Source organism: Dendrobates tinctorius, unplaced genomic scaffold (assembly GCF_039654945.1).
Source record: "Dendrobates tinctorius isolate UK_male_01 unplaced genomic scaffold, ASM3965494v1 ptg000272l, whole genome shotgun sequence".
NCBI lineage: Eukaryota > Metazoa > Chordata > Amphibia > Anura > Dendrobatidae > Dendrobates > Dendrobates tinctorius.
Window position 1 is genome coordinate 10,769,641 of NW_027361939.1, and position 19,414 is coordinate 10,789,054.

General features: G+C 43.5%; 1 protein-coding gene across 2 annotated transcripts in view; it reads right to left on the reverse strand.

Moving 5' to 3' along the window:
- The window catches only part of LOC141070527 (uncharacterized), a 128,424-nt gene that overhangs the window by 32,495 nt on the left and 76,515 nt on the right, over nt 1-19,414 (reverse strand). For both annotated transcript variants that reach the window (XM_073559534.1, XM_073559533.1), the window contains exon 10: nt 17,950-18,113. In XM_073559534.1, coding sequence (XP_073415635.1) covers nt 17,950-18,113 — 164 coding nt within the window. The remainder of the gene's footprint in view (nt 1-17,949; nt 18,114-19,414) is intronic.

Below are 19,414 nucleotides of genomic sequence, written 5' to 3' on the forward strand. Positions count from 1 at the left end.
CCTTCATTACTGAGGCCCGAGGAACTCCCTCTTCTGGTAAAGAAAGGTAGTGAGCCTGATTATAAAACACCTGAGGCTGATGATGATGACTGGCTGAGTGGAGTTACTGACTGGATATAAGGCTGCCGACGCCCTTCTGCCCTGCGGGTGATTTCTCTGTGGGATCCTTGGAGACCAGTCTGAATTCCTGCTCCTCTAAAGCTAAGTTTGCTGCTCGGCCTTTTGCTTTGGTGCTTTGACTTTGTTTTGCTTTGTTTTTCTGGATTTCTGCCATTCCCTGCTGGGGTGTGCTGAATTCATTTAGCTCTGTCTTCTGAAAATACCTGAGTGCTGATTTAGTTTTTGAAGCCTAGCTGCTTCAGGGCCTTTTTCATATCAGCTTGTTGGCTTATGTCTTTGATAGGGTTTTGGCAGATTGCAGACAGCAGCCTTCCTGTCCTTTCCTATCTAGGTAGTTTTGGGCCCCGTCTTTGCTCAGTCTATCTTTCTGTCTGTGTTAGTATTTTCATCTTGCTTCACCGTCATTATATGTTGGGGGCTGCCTATTGCTTTGGGGTCTGCTCTGGGGCAGTTTAGATTTCCCCTTTCTTTCTTTAGGCCTATGTAATTCTCCAGCTGTGATCGAGGGGTCTAGGGCATCGTAGGAACCCCCCACGGCTACTGCTAGTTGTGTTGATAGGTTCAGGGGTCTGCAATCTGATAGTTGCCAACTTCTCTGGTTTTCTGGACTTAGCTTGTATTTCTGCTTTTGCCTCCTACGGTGACTCATTCATAACAGAATCACCCGCCATACCGCAGATCCTAGGGTACTCAATAGCAGGAAAGAATTGTAAAAAAAAAAAAAAGTGTGTATATTTTTTCCTCTATATCTCTGAGGCCGTAGGGGGAATTTTTTTTTTCTCTCAATGGAGATAAAGCAATTGTCTGATCGTGTGGAGCAGCTCGCTGCGGAAGTGCGGGGAATTTCCGCCTACCTTGCTCATTCACATGCTGCTGAACCAAAGATTCCTACACCTGATGTATTTTTTGGGGATCGGTCTAAATTTTTGAATTTCAAAAATAATTGTAAATTATTTTTTGCCTTGAAGCCTAACTCGTCAGGGAGCTCTGCGCAGCAGGTTAAAATTGTCATCTCTTTGCTGCGTGGCGATCCCCAGGATTGGGCGTTTTCTTTGAAACCAGATGATCCTATTCTGACTAATGTGAACGCATTCTTTCAAGCTTTGGGGTTGTTGTATGACGAACCTAATGCCATTGATCAGGCTGAAAAGACCCTGCTGGCATTGAGCCAGGGTCGTGATTCTGCAGAATTGTACTGTCAAAAATTCCGAAAGTGGGCAGTACTTACTACCTGGAATGATAATGCCTTGGCTGCTCTCTTTCGGAAGGGGTTGTCAGAAGCCGTAAAAGATACTATGGTGGGATTTCCTGTTCCCTCTGGTCTTGACGATTCTATGTCATTAGCCATTCAGGTTGATCGGCGTTTGCGCGAACGCAAAGCTGCACGAGAGGTGTTGCCACCTGTTGAACAAATGTCTGAACCTATGCAATGTGATAGAGTTTTTTCCAGAGAGCAGCGTCAAGAGTTCAGAAGGCATAATAAGTTGTGTTTTTTCTGTGGAGATGCCTCGCATATTATTTCTGTCTGTCCTAAACGAGAGAAACGCTTTGCACACACGTTTTCTGTTGGGGGTGTTCAACCTAAGTTTCTTCTGGCTATTACTCTGATCTGCTCCCTGTCCACATTTTCCGCCAAGGCTTTTGTGGATTCGGGAGCAGCCCTAAACCTAATGGACTTGGATTTTGCTAAACGTTGTGGATTTCCGATGACACCTCTGCAGACGCCTATCCCTTTGAGGGGGATTGATGCTACTCCTTTGGTTAAAAATAAACCCCAGTTTTGGACCCAGGTGGTAATGCAGGTCGCCCCAGACCATCAAGAAAATTGCAGATTTTTGGTGTTGCATAATCTGCATGATACTATTGTTCTGGGGTTTCCCTGGTTACAGATTCATAATCTAGTTTTGGATTGGAAATCTGTGTCTGTGGTGAGTTGGGGTTGTCGGTGTGCCTTTAGTGAGGCTCCGGTGTTTTCCACCTCTCCTCAGTCGCATGATGTTCCTGATTATTTGGCGGACTTTTATGATGTATTTAGTGAGAATGAGTCTGCGTCTCTGCCTCCTCATAGGAGTTATGACTGTGCAATTAAACTGAGCCCGGGGTGTAAATTTCCCAAGGGTCGGCTCTTCAATTTATCTGTACCCGAGCACGAGGCTATGCGATCCTATATTAAGGAGGCGTTCGAGAAGGGTCATATTAGACCATCCTCGTCACCCTTAGGTGCCGGTTTTTTTTTTGTAGCCAAAAAGGATGGATCATTAAGACCTTGTATTGATTATCGTGCCCTCAACAAAATTACTGTTAAATATCAGTATCCGTTACCCCTGATTTCTGATCTATTCTCCAGAGTTAAAGGTGCTTGCTGGTTTACCAAGCTTGACCTCAGGGGGGCGTATAATCTTATTCGCATTAAGCATGGGGATGAATGGAAGACGGCGTTTAATACTCCGGAGGGACATTTTAAGTACCTGGTGATGCCTTTTGGGCTCACTAATGCCCCTTCTGTCTTCCAGTGCTTCATGAACGATATTTTCCGAGATTTTGTCGATAAATTTTTGATTATCTATCTGGATGATATTTTGATCTTCTCCAAGGATTGGGATTCTCAAGTGGAACATATTCGGACTGTGTTCCGGATCTTGAGGGAGAATTCCCTGTATGTCAAAGGAACTAAATGCCTTTTTGGAGTACAGAGGATTTCTTTTTTTGGGATTTATTTTGTCCCCGTCAACTATTGAAATGGACCCGGCCAAGGTACAGGCCATTCACGATTTGGTTCAGCCCACTTCTTTGAAGGCCCTCCAGAAGTTTTTGGGTTTTGCTAATTTTTATCGGAAATTTATAGCAAAATTTTCTAGTATTGCCAAAGCCATTGACTGATTTGACTAAGAAGGGTGCTGATGTGTTAAATTGGTCTCTGGAGGCTGTTTCTTCCTTTCAGGAGCTGAAGCGAAGATTCACCTCCGCCCCGGTTTTGCGGCAACCTGATGTCTCACTTCCATTCCAAGTAGAGGTGGATGCTTCTGAAATTGGTGCAGGAGCTGTTTTGTCCCAAAAGGATCCTGTAACATCTAAAATGAATTCCTGTGCTTTCTTTTCCCGAAAGTTCTCTCCATCTGAACGTAACTATGATGTGGGGAATAGGGAACTCTAAGATGGTTCATCTTGTACCACTCCCTAAGTTGCCATCTTCCTCTGAGTTGGTGCCCCTGTTTTTACAACAGGTGGTTCGTTTGCACGGGATTCCTGAGAACATTGTATCTGACAGAGGAGTTCAGTTTGTGTCTAGATTTTGGAGAACTTTCTGTTCCAGGCTGGGAATTCAGTTGTCCTTCTCCTCTGCTTTTCACCCTCAGACCAATGGGCAGACAGAGAGAACAAACCAGACCTTGGAGTCATATTTGAGATGTTTTATTTCTGCTGATCAGAATGATTGGGTTTCATTTTTGCCCTTGGCCGAATTTGCTTTAAATAATAGAGCTAGTTCTGCCACTTTGATGTCACCTTTTTTTTGTAACTTTGGGTTTCATCCTCGATTTTCTTCAGGGCAGGTGGAGCCCTCTGCCTGCCCAGGTGTTGACACTGTGGTGGAGAGAATGCACCAGATCTGGGACCAAGTGGTGGATAAGTTATCTCTCTCCCAGGAAAAGGCCCAGCGGTTTTCCAACCGACATAGGACCATTGGTCCCCAGTTTAAGGTTGGTGATATGGTGTGGTTATCATCAAAAAATATTGCTATGAAGGTGGCTTCTCCTAAGTTTAAGCCTAGATTTATTGGACCTTACAAGATTGTGGAGATTATTAATCCGGTCTCTTTTCGTTTGGCTCTTCCTGTCACATTTAAAATCCATAATGTGTTCCATAAATCTTTGTTGAAGAGGTTTGTTGAACCTGTTGTTCCGGGGGTGGCACCTCCAGATCCTGTATTGGTTGAAGGTAATATGGAATATGAGGTAGAGAAAGTACTGGATTCCCGTCTGGCTAGACGGAGACTCCAGTATTTGGTTAAGTGGAAGGGTTATGGTCAGGAGGATAATTCCTGGGTCTCTGTCTCTGATATTCATGCCAAAAGATTGGTGCGTGCCTTTCATCGCGCTCACCCTGATCGCCCTGGTGGCGTAGTTGAGGGTTCGGTGACCCCTCCTCAAGGGGGAGGTACTGCTGTGAGTTCATTTTCCCCTTCATTACTGAGGCCCGAGGAACTCCCTCTTCTGGTAAAGAAAGGTAGTGAGCCTGATTATCAAACACCTGAGGCTGATGATGATGACTGGCTGAGTGGAGTTACTGACTGGATATAAGGCTGCCGACGCCCTTCTGCCCTGCGGGTGATTTCTCTGTGGGATCCTTGGAGACCAGTCTGAATTCCTGCTCCTCTAAAGCTAAGTTTGCTGCTCGGCCTTTTGCTTTGGTGCTTTGACTTTGTTTTGCTTTGTTTTTCTGGATTTCTGCCATTCCCTGCTGGGGTGTGCTGAATTCATTTAGCTCTGTCTTCTGAAAATACCTGAGTGCTGATTTAGTTTTTGAAGCCTAGCTGCTTCAGGGCCTTTTTCATATCAGCTTGTTGGCTTATGTCTTTGATAGGGTTTTGGCAGATTGCAGACAGCAGCCTTCCTGTCCTTTCCTAGCTAGGTAGTTTTGGGCCCCGTCTTTGCTCAGTCTATCTTTCTGTCTGTGTTAGTATTTCATCTTGCTTCACCGTCATTATATGTTGGGGGCTGCCTATTGCTTTGGGGTCTGCTCTTCACCGTCATTATAGGTTGGGGGCTGCCTATTGCTTTGGGGTCTGCTCTGGGGCAGTTTAGATTTCCCCTTTCTTTCTTTAGGCCTATGTAATTCTCCGGCTGTGATCGAGGGGTCTAGGGCATTGTAGGAACCCCCCACGGCTACTGCTAGTTGTGTTGATAGGTTCAGGGGTCTGCAATCTGATAGTTGCCAACTTCTCTGGTTTTCTGGACTTAGCTTGTATTTCTGCTTTTGCCTCCTACGGTGACTCATTCATAACACAGGACCTGAACATGTGACCCCTGATCTCCACTGAGAGATCGTCTTGCGGGCATGCCCAGTAGCACGGCCAGAGGACTTAGCCTCTGGAGCGGTTCCCTGCAAAGCAGGTTGCGCTACCAGTGCTGGACCAGAGGTGGCAGCAACATCCAGACCCAGAGAATGAGTCTGAGTAGAACGCCTGGATCGCCGAGACTGCCGTGCAGGTCCCTGAGCGGTCGGAGAGGAATGGGAGACCGCTAGATGTACGGCTCTGGATTCCTGTTGTGCAGTCTCAGAAATCCGACGCCTAACACATACGATAAAAAATGAGCTGGACACACCTGTAGGAATACACTTCTCTAGACCTGGACACAGCTTGGCAGATCTAAAAGTCCTAATATTGAAAGGTCATTTTAATAGTGACAGAGAAAGGAAAATTTGGGAGTTCAAATTTATAAATATGTTTCAATCTCTAACAATTGGACTGAATTTGACACCTGGATTCATGACTCATTACATGGACACAGTTTACACCTCCACAAGAAGGTCTTCAGATCTCTAGTAGAACACTTGGTCCTCATCTGCATGTGTAACAAAAACCTTAATTTGATTTCCTTGACCTGTCTCTAGCTAGCATCCCCTCATGTCTAGTTATAATTCCTATTTAAATGTTGCCGTCTCTTCTCAGTAATTCACTTGTAATCTAGCCTGTTGAAGGGGCCTTCTGAGCCGTGAAAACTTGCAAATATAATTTCTCTGGTTAGCCAATAAAGGTATCACACCTTGAATACTTTTTTCAATTTTTTGGGGGGACATAAGTATTTATTTACATTTTTATGATATTAAATGTTGGGTGACCAGTTGTTTCTCAGTCAGTGGACCTGCAGGTCTTATTATATCCATCCAGGGCTTCCTCATACACTTCATATAGCCTCTCTCACTTGGTCTGCTGTTATAGCATTTCTCTTGCCTAGCCCATTTATTATCAGATTGCCCTGGTTCCTCGACATCTGACGAGGACCTTGTTATGTCTGAGTGAGCCGGCATGACTCTCTTTGTTTGTGACACTCTCATGTTTATTGAGGTAGGCACTATAGTGTTAGTAGTCTTGCCCAAGGACCACTACTGGTATATTATGTATGAACCCCACGTTGGTGGTTGTGCACTTTTAACAGTATTATAGTGTCAGGAGCCTTAATATATAATTTATTTTTAATTTATTTTCACAGGTCAGAGCCAGTATTTGAACCCCAGTCTCCCTTGTCATAGGCTGTGCACTTAACCATTACACTCAATGCAGCCAATTGTTAAATTCAAAGAAGTTGTTTTTTTTCTCATTAATGTACAGTCATGGCCAAAAGTTTTGAGAATGACACAAATATTATATTTTCACATGATCTGCTGCCCTCTGGTTTTTATGTGTGTTTGTCAGATGTTTTTATCACATACAGAAATATAATTGCAATCATATTATGAGTAACAAAAGGTTATATTGACAGTAAGAATGAGTTAATGTAGAAAGTCAATATTTGCAGTGTTGACCCTTCTTCTTCAGGACCTCAGCAATTCTCCCTGGCATGCTCTCAATCAACTTCTGGATCAAATCCTGACTGATAGCCGTCCATTCTTGCAAAATCAATGCTTTTATTTTGTCTGAATTTGAAGGTTTTTGTTTATCCACCCGTCTCTTGATGATTGACCACAAGTTCTCAATGGGATTAAGATCTGGGGAGTTTCCAGGCCATGGTCCCAAAATTACTATGTTTTGTTCCCTGAGCCATTTAGTTATCACCTTTGCTTTATGGCAAGGTGCTCCATCATGTTGAAAATGGCATTGTTGATCACCAAACTGCTCTTGGACGGTTGGGAGAAGTTGCTCTTGGAGGACATTCTGGTACCATTCTTTATTCATGGCTGTGTTTTTAGGCAAGACTGAGAGAGAGCCCATTCCCTTGGCTGAGAAGCCACCCCACACATGAATGGTTTCAGGATGCTTGACAGTTGGCATGAGACAAGACTGGTGGTAGCGCTCACCTGGTCTTCTCCGAATAAGCCGTTTTCCAGATGTCCCAAACAATCGAAAAGGGGATTCATCAGAGAAAATGACTTTACCCCAGTCCTCAGCAGTCCACTCCCTGTACCTCTTGCAGAATATCAGTCTGTCCATGATGTTTTTTCTGAAGAGAAGTGGCTTCTTTGCTGCCCTCCTTGAGACCTGGCCTTGCTCCAAGAGTCTCCGCCTCACAGTGCGTGCAGATGCACTCACACCTGCCTGCTGCCGTTCCTGAGCAAGCTCTGCACTGCTGGTAGCCCGATCCCGCAGCTGAAACACTTTTAAGAGACGGTCCTGGCGCTTGCTAGTCTTTTTTGGGCGCCCTGGAGCCTTTTTGGCAACAAGGGAACCTCTCTCCTTGAAGTTCTTGATGATGCGATATATTGTTGACTGAGGTGCAATCGTTCTAGCTGCGATACTCTTCCCTGTTAGGCCATTTTTGTGCAGTGCAATGATGACTGCACGTGTTTCTTTAGAGATAACCATGGTTAACAGAAGAGAAACAATGATGCCAAGCACCAGCCTCCTTTTAAAGTGTCCAGTGGTGTCATTCTTACTTAATCATGACAGATTGATCTCCAGCCCTGTCCTCATCAACACCCACACCTGTGTTAATGGAGCAATCACTGAAACGATGTTAGCTGGTCCTTTTAAGGCAGGGCTGCAATGATGTTGAAATGTGTTTTGGGGGATAAAGTTAATTTTCTAGGCAAATATTGACTTTGCAAGTAATTGCTGTTAAGCTGATCACTCTTTATAACATTCTGGAGTATATGCAAATTGCCATTAGAAAAAATGAAGCAGTAGACTTTGTAAAAATTAATATTTGTGTCATTCTCAAAACTTTTGGCCATGACTGTACACTCTGCACCCCATATTGACTGTAAAAACAGAAATGTAGAAATTTTTGCAAATTTATTAAAAAAGAAATGTGGTATTGCCCCCTTCCCAGGCTGATGTTTATAGCCTGAGAAGGGTGTAATACCCATGGAGCTTCCCAGGCTATTAATATCAGCTCATAGCTGTATAATTAGCCTTTACTGGCTATTAAAATGGGGAACCCCCAAAAAATGACATGGGGTCCCCTATAATTAATAACCAGCAAAGGCTATGCAGACAGCTGCGGGCTGATATTAATAGCCTAGGAAGGGGCCATGGATACTGCCTCCCCAGGCTAAAAATATCAGCTCTCAGTCGCCCCAGAAAAGGTGCATCTATTAAATGTGCCAATTCTGGCACTTAGCCTCCCTCTTCCCACTTGCCTTGTAATGGTGGAAAGTGGGGTGATAGATGGGGGGGTTGATGTCACCTTTGTATTGTTAGGTGACAACAAGCCCAGATGTCAGTAATGGAGAGGCGTCAATAAGACACCATCATTCTTAACTCCAATGTCATACTGTATAAAAACACAGACTCCCAGTGTGAAGGGTTAATACTAAAATCAGAGTTGAAGTTTCGTTTTATCCATTCTTTGTAAGGTTTCGTTTCTCCGTTTTTGTAGCTGTAAGATAAATTTTTATAATTGGCATGGGCTGTCATGAAACCAGACTGTTCCCATCTGTATAAGATAAGGGATGTGGAGGTGTAAAACTCTGAAGAATATGCCATTATACTACTTTCTACGCTATCTAGGTACGGACATATATGTAGTTTCCGGCTTTCTTGCAATATTATTGGCTTATAAAGTGAAATGATACTACTGGTACTTGAGAACCTTGCATAATTAAGCAAAAGATTATAAAAGATGTGACTAAAATAAAGGGGCTTAGTGATCTGCCTCGATCCTCCCGTACAGAGACCCCAGTCTCCGTGTGGTCATTTGAGTTGCTAGCAACACTGGAATAATTTGGAAATCACTGGCTCAACCGTGAAGGGTTAATTTAGCCCTCCCAAAATAGCTACCTCAACAGTGGCGCGCAACGTGGGGCCCCCGGACAGGGACGCCTCTGCCCCCGGAGGACAACAAGACAAAGGACCCTCGGAGCGGACACAGGTGCTGGAAAATTGGGACTGATCACCCCCCCCATGACCACGGTAAGTTGGCAGTTATACTGTTCAGACTGACCGTTGGTGTGGTTTTCCTGTGCTTGTTGCTGCAAAGAGGATCTGAGGTTTGTCCCCTGGTGGGGTGATTCATGGGTGGAATCATATAGAGGTGTAGTCCCGTTGGGGGCCCAGTGCTCGAACCGTACCTCATAAGGGACGGACACCCCGGATTGACCAGTGATTGTGACTCTCTTTATAGTCAAAATATCCTGAATTCCTGGTCATCGTTAGTTATCAGGCGTGGTCATGTGATCGAAGACTGGGTAGGATACGTAACTCAGGTATATATAGAAAGATATATATAACCAGAGGTGTCCGGAGGGATAGTCTGAGACGCCCTCCTCCTTTCACTGAGTACCGCGAATTTTGGGCTTCCCAGAGGGGGTTGACCCTGTGGAACAAATGGAGACGGCTGCTCCAGTATTGTGCACAATTTGTCAGGATATTTAGCTCTAAAGGAGAGAATTATGTTTCTGTGGAAGAAAAAGAAAAGTTTGGAATTGTGTGAAGGATCAGATACTGTTAGTCTTATGATTCAAAGACGAGGAAAGAAATCTGTCAGGAATGCAGGAAAAATATTTTCGATTCTGGGATTTCCTAAGGGCGGGAGGTTGCAGCCTATGCTATGGGATGAAGGAGTTAAAAGATTGACTGATGATGTATTACTTAAAGGCGCTGAGGAATTCCGTGGCTCGGCACATGAATTGTATAATGAAGGTTATGTGGACATTGAACAGCAAGTGAATTCTGATTGTTTCTGTTACTGTTATGTTGAAGGAAAAATTGTCTATTATGACAGGGACGGGATGATTTGTGGTTCAAGAAAGTGAATGTGGTATGAGAATGTGATTGATTAAAGAAGGAACTAAGATCCAGACAATGTGTCAGGCAGTCGGATAGTTAAAAGTGATGATTTGAAACAAGAAGTTTCCCTGTGAGATGATAAGGTCCCTCCCCAGGAAATCCCTTAACCCTAAGGCACCAATGTATCCTGGACTACCGAAACTCAGTATGCCCCCACCCTATGATCCTGCCGGGTGGATCTGTGCTGTATGTGTAGTTACTAATCCTCAGTGGAGAGAGGTCTGTTATAATTGTGGCACAAGAAGACCGAGAGTTGCAGCCCCCACCTCTGCTAATGGCACCTATTATCATCAACCGCTAGCCTTAGTCCCCGTTATTGCTAGTGGTTATGAGTAGCCACCCCTTCCATTTACCAGCTCCAGAGGAAAAAAAAAAAAGTTTTCAGACTTTAACCTGCTCTGTTCAGGAGAGAGAGAGAAAAAAAAAAAGAGCAAACAGCAGCCTCTAGCCCCCACCGCAGCTGCGAGCACACAGTGTGCCCTTCAGCCCACACAGCAAACTCTGCCCCCCCTTCCTCGACTTCAGCTAGTGGGAATCTTGCTCCTCAGCCCCTCCCTGCTAATTCTCATTACTGCTCAGTTTGTAATCTCTCTCATATATCCAGTAAATTTACTAGGGGTAGATTTATTATCACAGTTCCGCTCCAGAATACAATTCCAAGATGATGGTCAGATGGTTTTTTTTTTTTTGTTATATAATCCCTATGTAGATGAAGACAGTGAGGAAATCTGTATTTTGCATGCCCTTCTTACAGTTATGATGGCCCTGATAGGCCCAGATTCACCCCCAATTTTGCCTGAGGATCAGTGACTCACCCCATACCTCTCAGAGATACTATCTAAACTCCTGTCAAAAGGGTCAAATGATATAGGGAAAATGCCAGTAGAACCAGTAAAAGTGTTTCTCAAACCTGGTGCCTAATCCACATACTCTTTTGTCCCAAATACCCCAGGATGCTGCTTGGTTTACAGTTATTTATCTTACCAATGCCTTCTTTAGCATTCCGTTACACCCAGACTGCCAGTTTCTATTTGTATTCACTTAGCAGGGACGACAGTTAATATGGACAGTTATGCCACAAGGGGCACAAAACAGTCCCAACCAGTTTGCAAAAAATATGAGCAGGTGTCTTTTGTCATTTCTGCCACTGTTAGCCTCCTTAAGTATCTGGCAGCACTGAACTGTCGGGTTTCGGCCTCGAGACTTCAGTTCTGCCTTGGTCAAGTGATATTCTTGGGTCACTGTCTCCTTCAGGGTGCCAGACACCTCGCAGAAGAAAGAAAAATAGCTGTCAGCTCCCTTCCTTTCCCAAAAGATGAAGCTGAACTCCAGCGTTTTCTTGGACTATGCACTTATTGTTGTCAGTGGACACCGGATGCATCCCGCATAATGCAACCTCTTTACAACGCTTTGAAAGACGGCATAATGAACTATAAGGAAAGATGGCAATGATGCGGATTACCTCCAACATGATTGTTCCCAATTTCTGATAGAAGAAACAGCTACTCCACCAAATGTCAGTGAGAATTCACTCCCAAATGCCGATCTGGTGTTATACACGGATGGTTCAAGATATGCTGATGAGTTTGGTAGATTCCACTCGGGATATGCTGTTACCACAGAGGACACTGTAGTGCACGCAGCTGCGCTCCTGCCTTCACAGTCAGCACAAGAAGCAGAACTCCAGGCTCTGTCTACTGCATGTACTTTGCCCAAGAACAGACGGGCTAATATATACACGGACTCACGGTATGCATTTGGTATTGCTCATGATTTTGGGGCTCTATGGGCCAATCGAGGGTTTATTACTACTGCCGGAACCCCAGTGAAAAATGCTGAAGCTGTTAAAACCCTCATGGACTCAATCAAATTACCTACTCAGGTGGCTATTATCAAAGTTAAGGCGCACGGTCCTAGGAACAGTCCACAGACTGTTGGCAACACATTTGCGGATATGCAAGCAAAAGCCGCCGCTCTCTTACCCGTTGAACCAACCATACCAACTATGATGACCACACGCTCTCAGCGTAAACAGTTACAAGAAGCATTGACCCTACAAGAACCTGATGATCTACAACAGACTGAAGTTTTCTGTCGGACCCTGCAAGACCGCTTAATGACAACGCAGAGAATGTCTCCAAAGGAAGAGGTGAAGCAATGGAAGACTGATGGGGCACATATGGATAATGGTCTCTGGAAAAAGAAGCGACTTGTGTTTCTCCCTAAGCGGATGTACCCTGCTATTGCCACATGGGCCTACACATCGAGGAAAGAATCAGGCCCTCGCACTGGTGCAAAAATTCTACTGGGCCCCGGTTCTCCAGTTGGCCGGAAGCATTCCCTGTTACCAACATGACTGCAAAGACCACAGCGAAGAAACTGGTGATGGAAGTTATATGCAGATATGGGGTTCCAGAAGTTGTTGAAAGTGATCAAGGCCCGGCCTTTTCTTCTCATGTTTACCAATAAGTTCTGACAATGCTTGGATCCACTGTAGCCCTCCATACTCCGTACCACCCACAATCCAGTGGTGAAGTTGAGAGGCTGAACGGCACACTGAAAGGACAATTGACCAAAAATGATGCAGGAGACTATGGCTCCATGGCCAGAGCTCCTACCCATTGTGTTATACCACATTCGTACTACCCCTATTGCAAAACATGGCCTGTCCCCATATGAGATATTGTTTGGTACTAGGCCCCCAGTTGCAAGTTTCCAGCCTCAGCAGTTATCAGAAGAGACTGACCGTGTTGTTCAATATGTTATTCTGCTTAGTAAAAATCTTGCTAACACCTATGTTCTAGTTTCCTTTTCTTTTCCAAATTCAGCAGAAACCGGCACTTGTCATAACCTGAAGCCTGGTGATTTGGTAGTCGTGAAGAGGCATGTCAGGAAGCACGGACTAGAACCCTTGTATGACGGTCTCTATCAAGTTCTCCTCATCACCCAACAAGCCAATAGCAAATGAAGGGACATTATGTTTTGGTTTTCCGCATTTTTCATATTATTATTGGTAGAAGTTAAAAGTTAGAAGATATTCAAAGACTCAGAGATCAATACAATAAAGACAATGATCGTCATAAGGACAGTTGGTGGTCAGACACCTTCTCCTTTCTCAATCCAGCCAATTGATTTAAGGGAATTGGGGGCTGGATAGCTGGGATCTTACAGAGCTTGTTACACATTGCTGCCTGTATCCTTGTTGTATATGTGATACTAAAACTTGTTCTTTGGTGTATTTCTGTATGTATTAGGAAATTCTGCACTAAGACAGCTAATGATGATACCAAAGGTGTCGTTGCCCCTGCTCTTCTCTGCACCGATCTCAAAAGGCTACTTGATGAAGATGTTGAAGCCAAGCACATGCCTACCTACAAAAGATCCCCACCACCGTCATCAAAAATTGTTATTCGTGAACTGCAGTATACAGGGGGGACGGGTGCGCCGGGACAGCCATGACTGGTAACACGGCATCAGACATGTGAAGACCAGTACCCCTCAAGCTGTTAGCTTGGGATAGCACCTCTGATGTTGCATATGTGTTAAAAATTTTTATCTAGGGGGGAATGTGAAGGGTTAATACTAAAATCAGAGTTGAAGTTTCGTTTTATCCATTCTCTGTAAGGTTTCGTTTCTCCGTTTTTGTAGCTGTAAGATAAATTTTTATAATTGGCATGGGCTGTCATGAAACCAGACTGTTCCCATCTGTATAAGATAAGGGATGTGGAGGTGTAAAACTCTGAAGAATATGCCATTATACTACTTTCTACGCTATCTAGGTACGGACATATATGTAGTTTCCGGCTTTCTTGCAATATTATTGGCTTATAAAGTGAAATGATACTACTGGTACTTGAGAACCTTGCATAATTAAGCAAAAGATTATAAAAGATGTGACTAAAATAAAGGGGCTTAGTGATCTGCCTCGATCCTCCCGTACAGAGACCCCAGTCTCCGTGTGGTCATTTGAGTTGCTAGCAACACTGGAATAATTTGGAAATCACTGGCTCAACCGTGAAGGGTTAATTTAGCCCTCCCAAAATAGCTACCTCAACACCAGAATAAAGTCCATTATTTGAAAGAATGACACAGACTCCTTTAGTAAATCTTAATTAAACCATACTTACGACATCGCCCATATACTTTATGAGGGGGCACTGCTTTGTACTCTATGAGAGGGTGCTGCATTGTACTCTGAGGGGGCGCTGCATTGTACTCTATGAGGGAGGCTGCATTGTAATCTATGAGGGAGGCTGCATTGTACTCTATGAGGGAGGCTGCATTGTAATCTATGAGGGAGGCTGCATTGTACTCTATGAGGGGGCGCTGCATTGTACTCTATGAGGGAGGCTGCATTATACTCTATGAAGGGGCACTGCATTGTACTCTGTGAGGGGCGCTGTATTGTACTCTATGAGGGGGCTTCATTACGCCTCCTGACGAAGAAACGAATTGTGCGTTGGGGCGACTGGGACGCCGCTGTGACTAGTTGAGATCTTGTAAGTGCCCATTGGAGTTTCTCCTCTTATTGGTTCATGCCTATTCAGTTAGTCTTACATATTTGTTATTGCCTACACAAGTAGATTGTACTACATATTAGATTATACTGGTGGCACGTTCCTACATATAGTTTTCCATGGATTTCACTACAAGCTGTGCTTGTTATAACTTAAGTAATGCAATATATATTGTTTTTCCTAGATTAGAAACTATACTATATTTGGTTTTGGGCAATGTGTAATATGGCTCCCTGTTTGGACAGCAGTGTCCCTGTTATTATACACTCTTGATATAATCAATTTCCTGTATTGGTTTTGTGTATAATAAAATTTGTATTTATTAGCAATTTAAACTGTGTTTTACTTTGGTGGATTAATATTGATGGTAGTTTTTCCACATTATTGTTATTTGGGGTTCTTTCGTGTTATTATCTATGAGGGGGCTGCATTGTACTCTGTGAGGGGCACTGCATTGTACTCTATGAGGGGGTGCTGCATTATACTCTATGATGGGGCACTACATTATACTCTATGAGGGGGTGCTGCATTATACTCTATGAGGGAGTACTGCATTGTACTCTATGAGGGGGTGCTGCATTGTACTCTGTGAGGGGCGCTGCATTGTACTCTATGAGGGGACTGCATTGTACTCTATGAGGGGACTGCATTATACTCTATGATGGGGCACTACATTATACTCTATGAGGGGGTGCTGCATTATACTCTATGAGGGAGTACTGCATTGTACTCTATGAGGGGGTGCTGCATTGTACTCTAAGAGGGAGTGCTGCATTATACTCTATGAGGGGGCTGCACTGTACTCTATGAGGGGGCTAAATTGTACTCTATGAGGGAGGCTGCATTATACTCTATGAGGGAGTACTGCATTGTACTCTATGAGGGGGTGCTGCATTGTACTCTAAGAGGAAGTGCTGCATTATACTCTATGAGGGGGCTGTATTGTACTCTATGAGGGGGCTAAATTGTACTCTATGAGGGAGGCTGCATTATACTCTTTGAGGGGGCGCTGCATTATACTGTTATCGAAGGACTATGGGGAATGCATTATACCATATGAAGGACTAAAGGGGTGCATTACACTATATGGAGGACTATGGGGAGTGTATTAAAGTATATGAAGCGATGTGGGGCACATTACACTATATGGAGGACTATGGGGCACATTATACTATATGGAGGACTATGAGGTGTATTGTACTAAACAAGCAAAATGCTGCAAATTCATTGAGTGATTGGATTGTTTATGCCGGAACAAAAATCATTGTTCTCGGCAGCACATCGCCTAGTGTAACTTGCAGATATGCTGCTGATAACATGATACTGTATGGGGACAGATTGATCTACTAGTGATCATTCTATGCCCATCATTCTTCCTCAGCTGGCGGAAAGAAATTGGGAAACAAGCATCGAATGACTTCAATATTGTCGATCACTCCTGTTTAGCGGCCTGAACTCAATGCATGTAAATACAACCAAAATGTTTGTGTGATGGTGCAATATGTTAGCATTTGGGACCCCATTTTAAACTTTTGCCATTGGCCCCACTTTGTCTAAAATCAGCCCTTGGTGCAGTGAGATGGCTTTTACGTTCTTTCGATCAAAATAGTGTGAGCCAAGTGCCCTATGTTTTTTTACATGTATTACTACTACTTATTTACTTATTGCAGGGTATCTATTCATTCTTTTTATTTTAGGTTTTGTCTCTTAATGGCCCAATGTGAAAGTGCAACTACACATTGCACTTACACTAAGAGCTCTTTCACATGCCCTGATACTGGAAAAAACAGTATCAGTGTCATTGTGTCCGTGTATTTAATACTTGTGGCACACATGTGGCAACCGCATGCCGCATCAATATCATATGTACTGGCGCCTGGGAATCAGTGGTATTGTTTGCACTGTTCCCCGGCACAGGGTGCTAAAGACAGCTCACATCACTGTCCTCTACTCGCTCTGCGATCAGTGCTAGCAAGAAACAATGTTGAAAGTTGTATTCAACTGTTAACAATGAGAGCAGGTGCCGGCTCATGGGAGTTTTCACCAGCCCGCACCTGCAATATAAATAAAGAAATAAAAAATGACATGGGTTCCCATGTATTTTTCATAACCAGCCAGGCAAAACTGTCAGCTTCGGGCTGCAACCCTCAGCTGGATAATACAGAGGTGACATCAACCCCACAAATATTACTCCACTTGCCACCACCACAGGACAAGTGGAAAGAGCCAGGCAAAGAGCATCATTGATGCACCTAATAGATGTGCCTTTTCTGGGGCGGCTGCAGGTTATTATTTTTAGGATGGGGTGGCCAATATCCATGGCCCCTTACCAGCCTGAGAATACCAGCCCCCAGCTTTAGTCTGTCTCGTTGTCAAAAATGGGGGGGACCACTTTCATTTTTTTTGTAATTATTTATTAAAATAATTTAAAAATATTATTAATAATAATAATAAATTTTATTTCTATAGCGCCGACATATTCTGCAGCACTTTACATTTCTGAGGGGACTTGTACAGACAATAGACATTACAGCATAACAATAATCACATAGATCATAACAGATACCAAGAGGAAGAGGGCCCTGCTCGCAAGCTTACAATCTATGAGGAAAAAAGGGGAGACACGAAAGGTGGGTGGTAACAGTTGCCCTGATTGTATGGACCAGCCATAATGTTAAGTGTGTAACAGTACAGACACAGAGGGCTAATGGATGCATAAAGCATGTGCATGAAGAACCCTCTATTCTTGATAACCAGCCCTGCTAAAGCTGACAGCTGAGAGTTGCAGCCTGCAATTTTGGTTTTGCTTAAAGTCAAATTGAAAACCTGCTCTCACATGATTCTGTTAGCTAATCATGTACAATATTTTCTTACTTTGCTCATATAATAGGACCACATAGCAAATTTTTCATGTGAAAAAATCTGAATAGTGCTGCAGTGGGATCTGCTGCAGAAATCCAAGTCTGACTCTTGGATCTCTGGTGAGGATTTGTAGTGTGGAATGTTGAGGGTCTTTATGTGGATTGGCCCAGTTCAATTGGCATAAATGTCAATTGACTAAAGTTTCCATGATAATTTTAGCCCAGAATAGATGATGAAATCCATGTGAAAAAAACCCTCTGCGTGAACATGCCCTATAAGATTAAATGCTTAAAGGATAAGAGCACTTGAAAACTCAGAAAAAGCATAAAACCACGTGATATATTCTTATACTGTTATCTAAATATTTACCGAAAAGAAAGATTAGATTACATTAGATTACAACACAGGTTCGATATGGTGTACCACAAGACCTAGTATCGCATATTTCTCTATGGTAGCCCAAACCATACATAGGAAGCCATACACTTGTAAAGCCATTCTTACCTAACTGTGCGTTCTTTGCTATCTTTATTGTTTGCTTGAGCCTTGTGTTTACATGATGAAACCTTCATCTCCTTTCCATCCACTATGAACCTCCTGGTGACCCGAATAGTCTTTTGCGTGTCCAGAGACGACATGTCCTTTTCATCTGACTCTTCACCTTGCACCTTTTAAAGGGCATTACACTAAGTTACATTATTCCACATATGAAAATTTGGAGAAACTATCTAAAAAATGTACTTAAATTGTAAAACTCTGGACTCTAAAACCTAATTCATAGCATCCAGCGGCGTTTAGGGTGGTGCTGGACAAGATGGCGATGTTGGAGCATGTTGCTTTTAATTTTTTAGCTTGTACATGTTGTACTGAGGATGAGAGTGCTCAAAAATAATATTTTCCCCAAATCTCTCTCCACAAAAGGGCACAAAAGTCTGCCCATTGTCGGCACTGTTCTTCCACATCGCCGTGCTACCAACAAGTTAGATACCTGGGGGTTAGAGATGAGTGAATAAATTGGACTAGATTTTAATTCTACTCGAATTTTACAAAAATCCATGTTCTCCAAAATGCAAGATGGCGGCCGCTGAACCAGAAATGACCCTCAAATGTAAAAAAATAAATACATTCTTTTAGTCACCTCCATGTCACCCATCCAAACCTTGACACATCTTCAAATTGCCAGTACTCCCGTTAATATCTCCAGGCCTCTCACTCTGCGCCAGGACTTCTGGCTTTCATGAAGGTCAAGGGGTGGAGGTGGGGTCTGAGCTAGCTCCGAAAGCTGCAAGCCCCGGCCAGAATGAGGTGCCTGGGTATTTCAGCAAGGGCGGCGGCAATCTGAAGATGCAGTGAGAACTGAATGGGTGATGGTGAGGAGTGGACTGGCCGTAGAGGAGAGTGGTGAGGTGAGGATAAGGATTTTCTCAAATTTTGTGCATATTACATTTATTATGCCCTGGGGTCTGAAGAGTATTTATCAGGCGATTCTCCAGACGTATACATCCATCCTTAGTACTAAACATGATGTGAACAGACCCTAAGAGATAAAAGGTTCTCAGCTATCTAAAAGAAGACCTTTGAGTGGAGTTTTTCATTTAATCTAAGCTCTTCCCCTAATTGCTGCTCCTCCATTAATTCGGGAAGTTTTTCTATTCCTTCTCTTACCAATCCTTTCCATTTCAAAGTTATGCCTATTGAGAATGAGGACAAATAACCCCTTAGATCCCAGTCTTAGGCCTTTCACTTAGCGAAATCAGATCTCATACTATGCATTGAAGAGGGGCAATATCCCGAAACACTTTATCTGCAAATTGAGATTCTGGTTTGGTTTTGATCCTAAATCATGTGGCAAGGCTCTTTAAAGGGTCGATAGTGACTTTTAGTGCCAATAGGTGTGGCTAGAGTTCACGTCCTCTTCCTCTCTGAAGAGTCAATTTGCATAGAGAATGAAGATGCAAATATTCCCTTC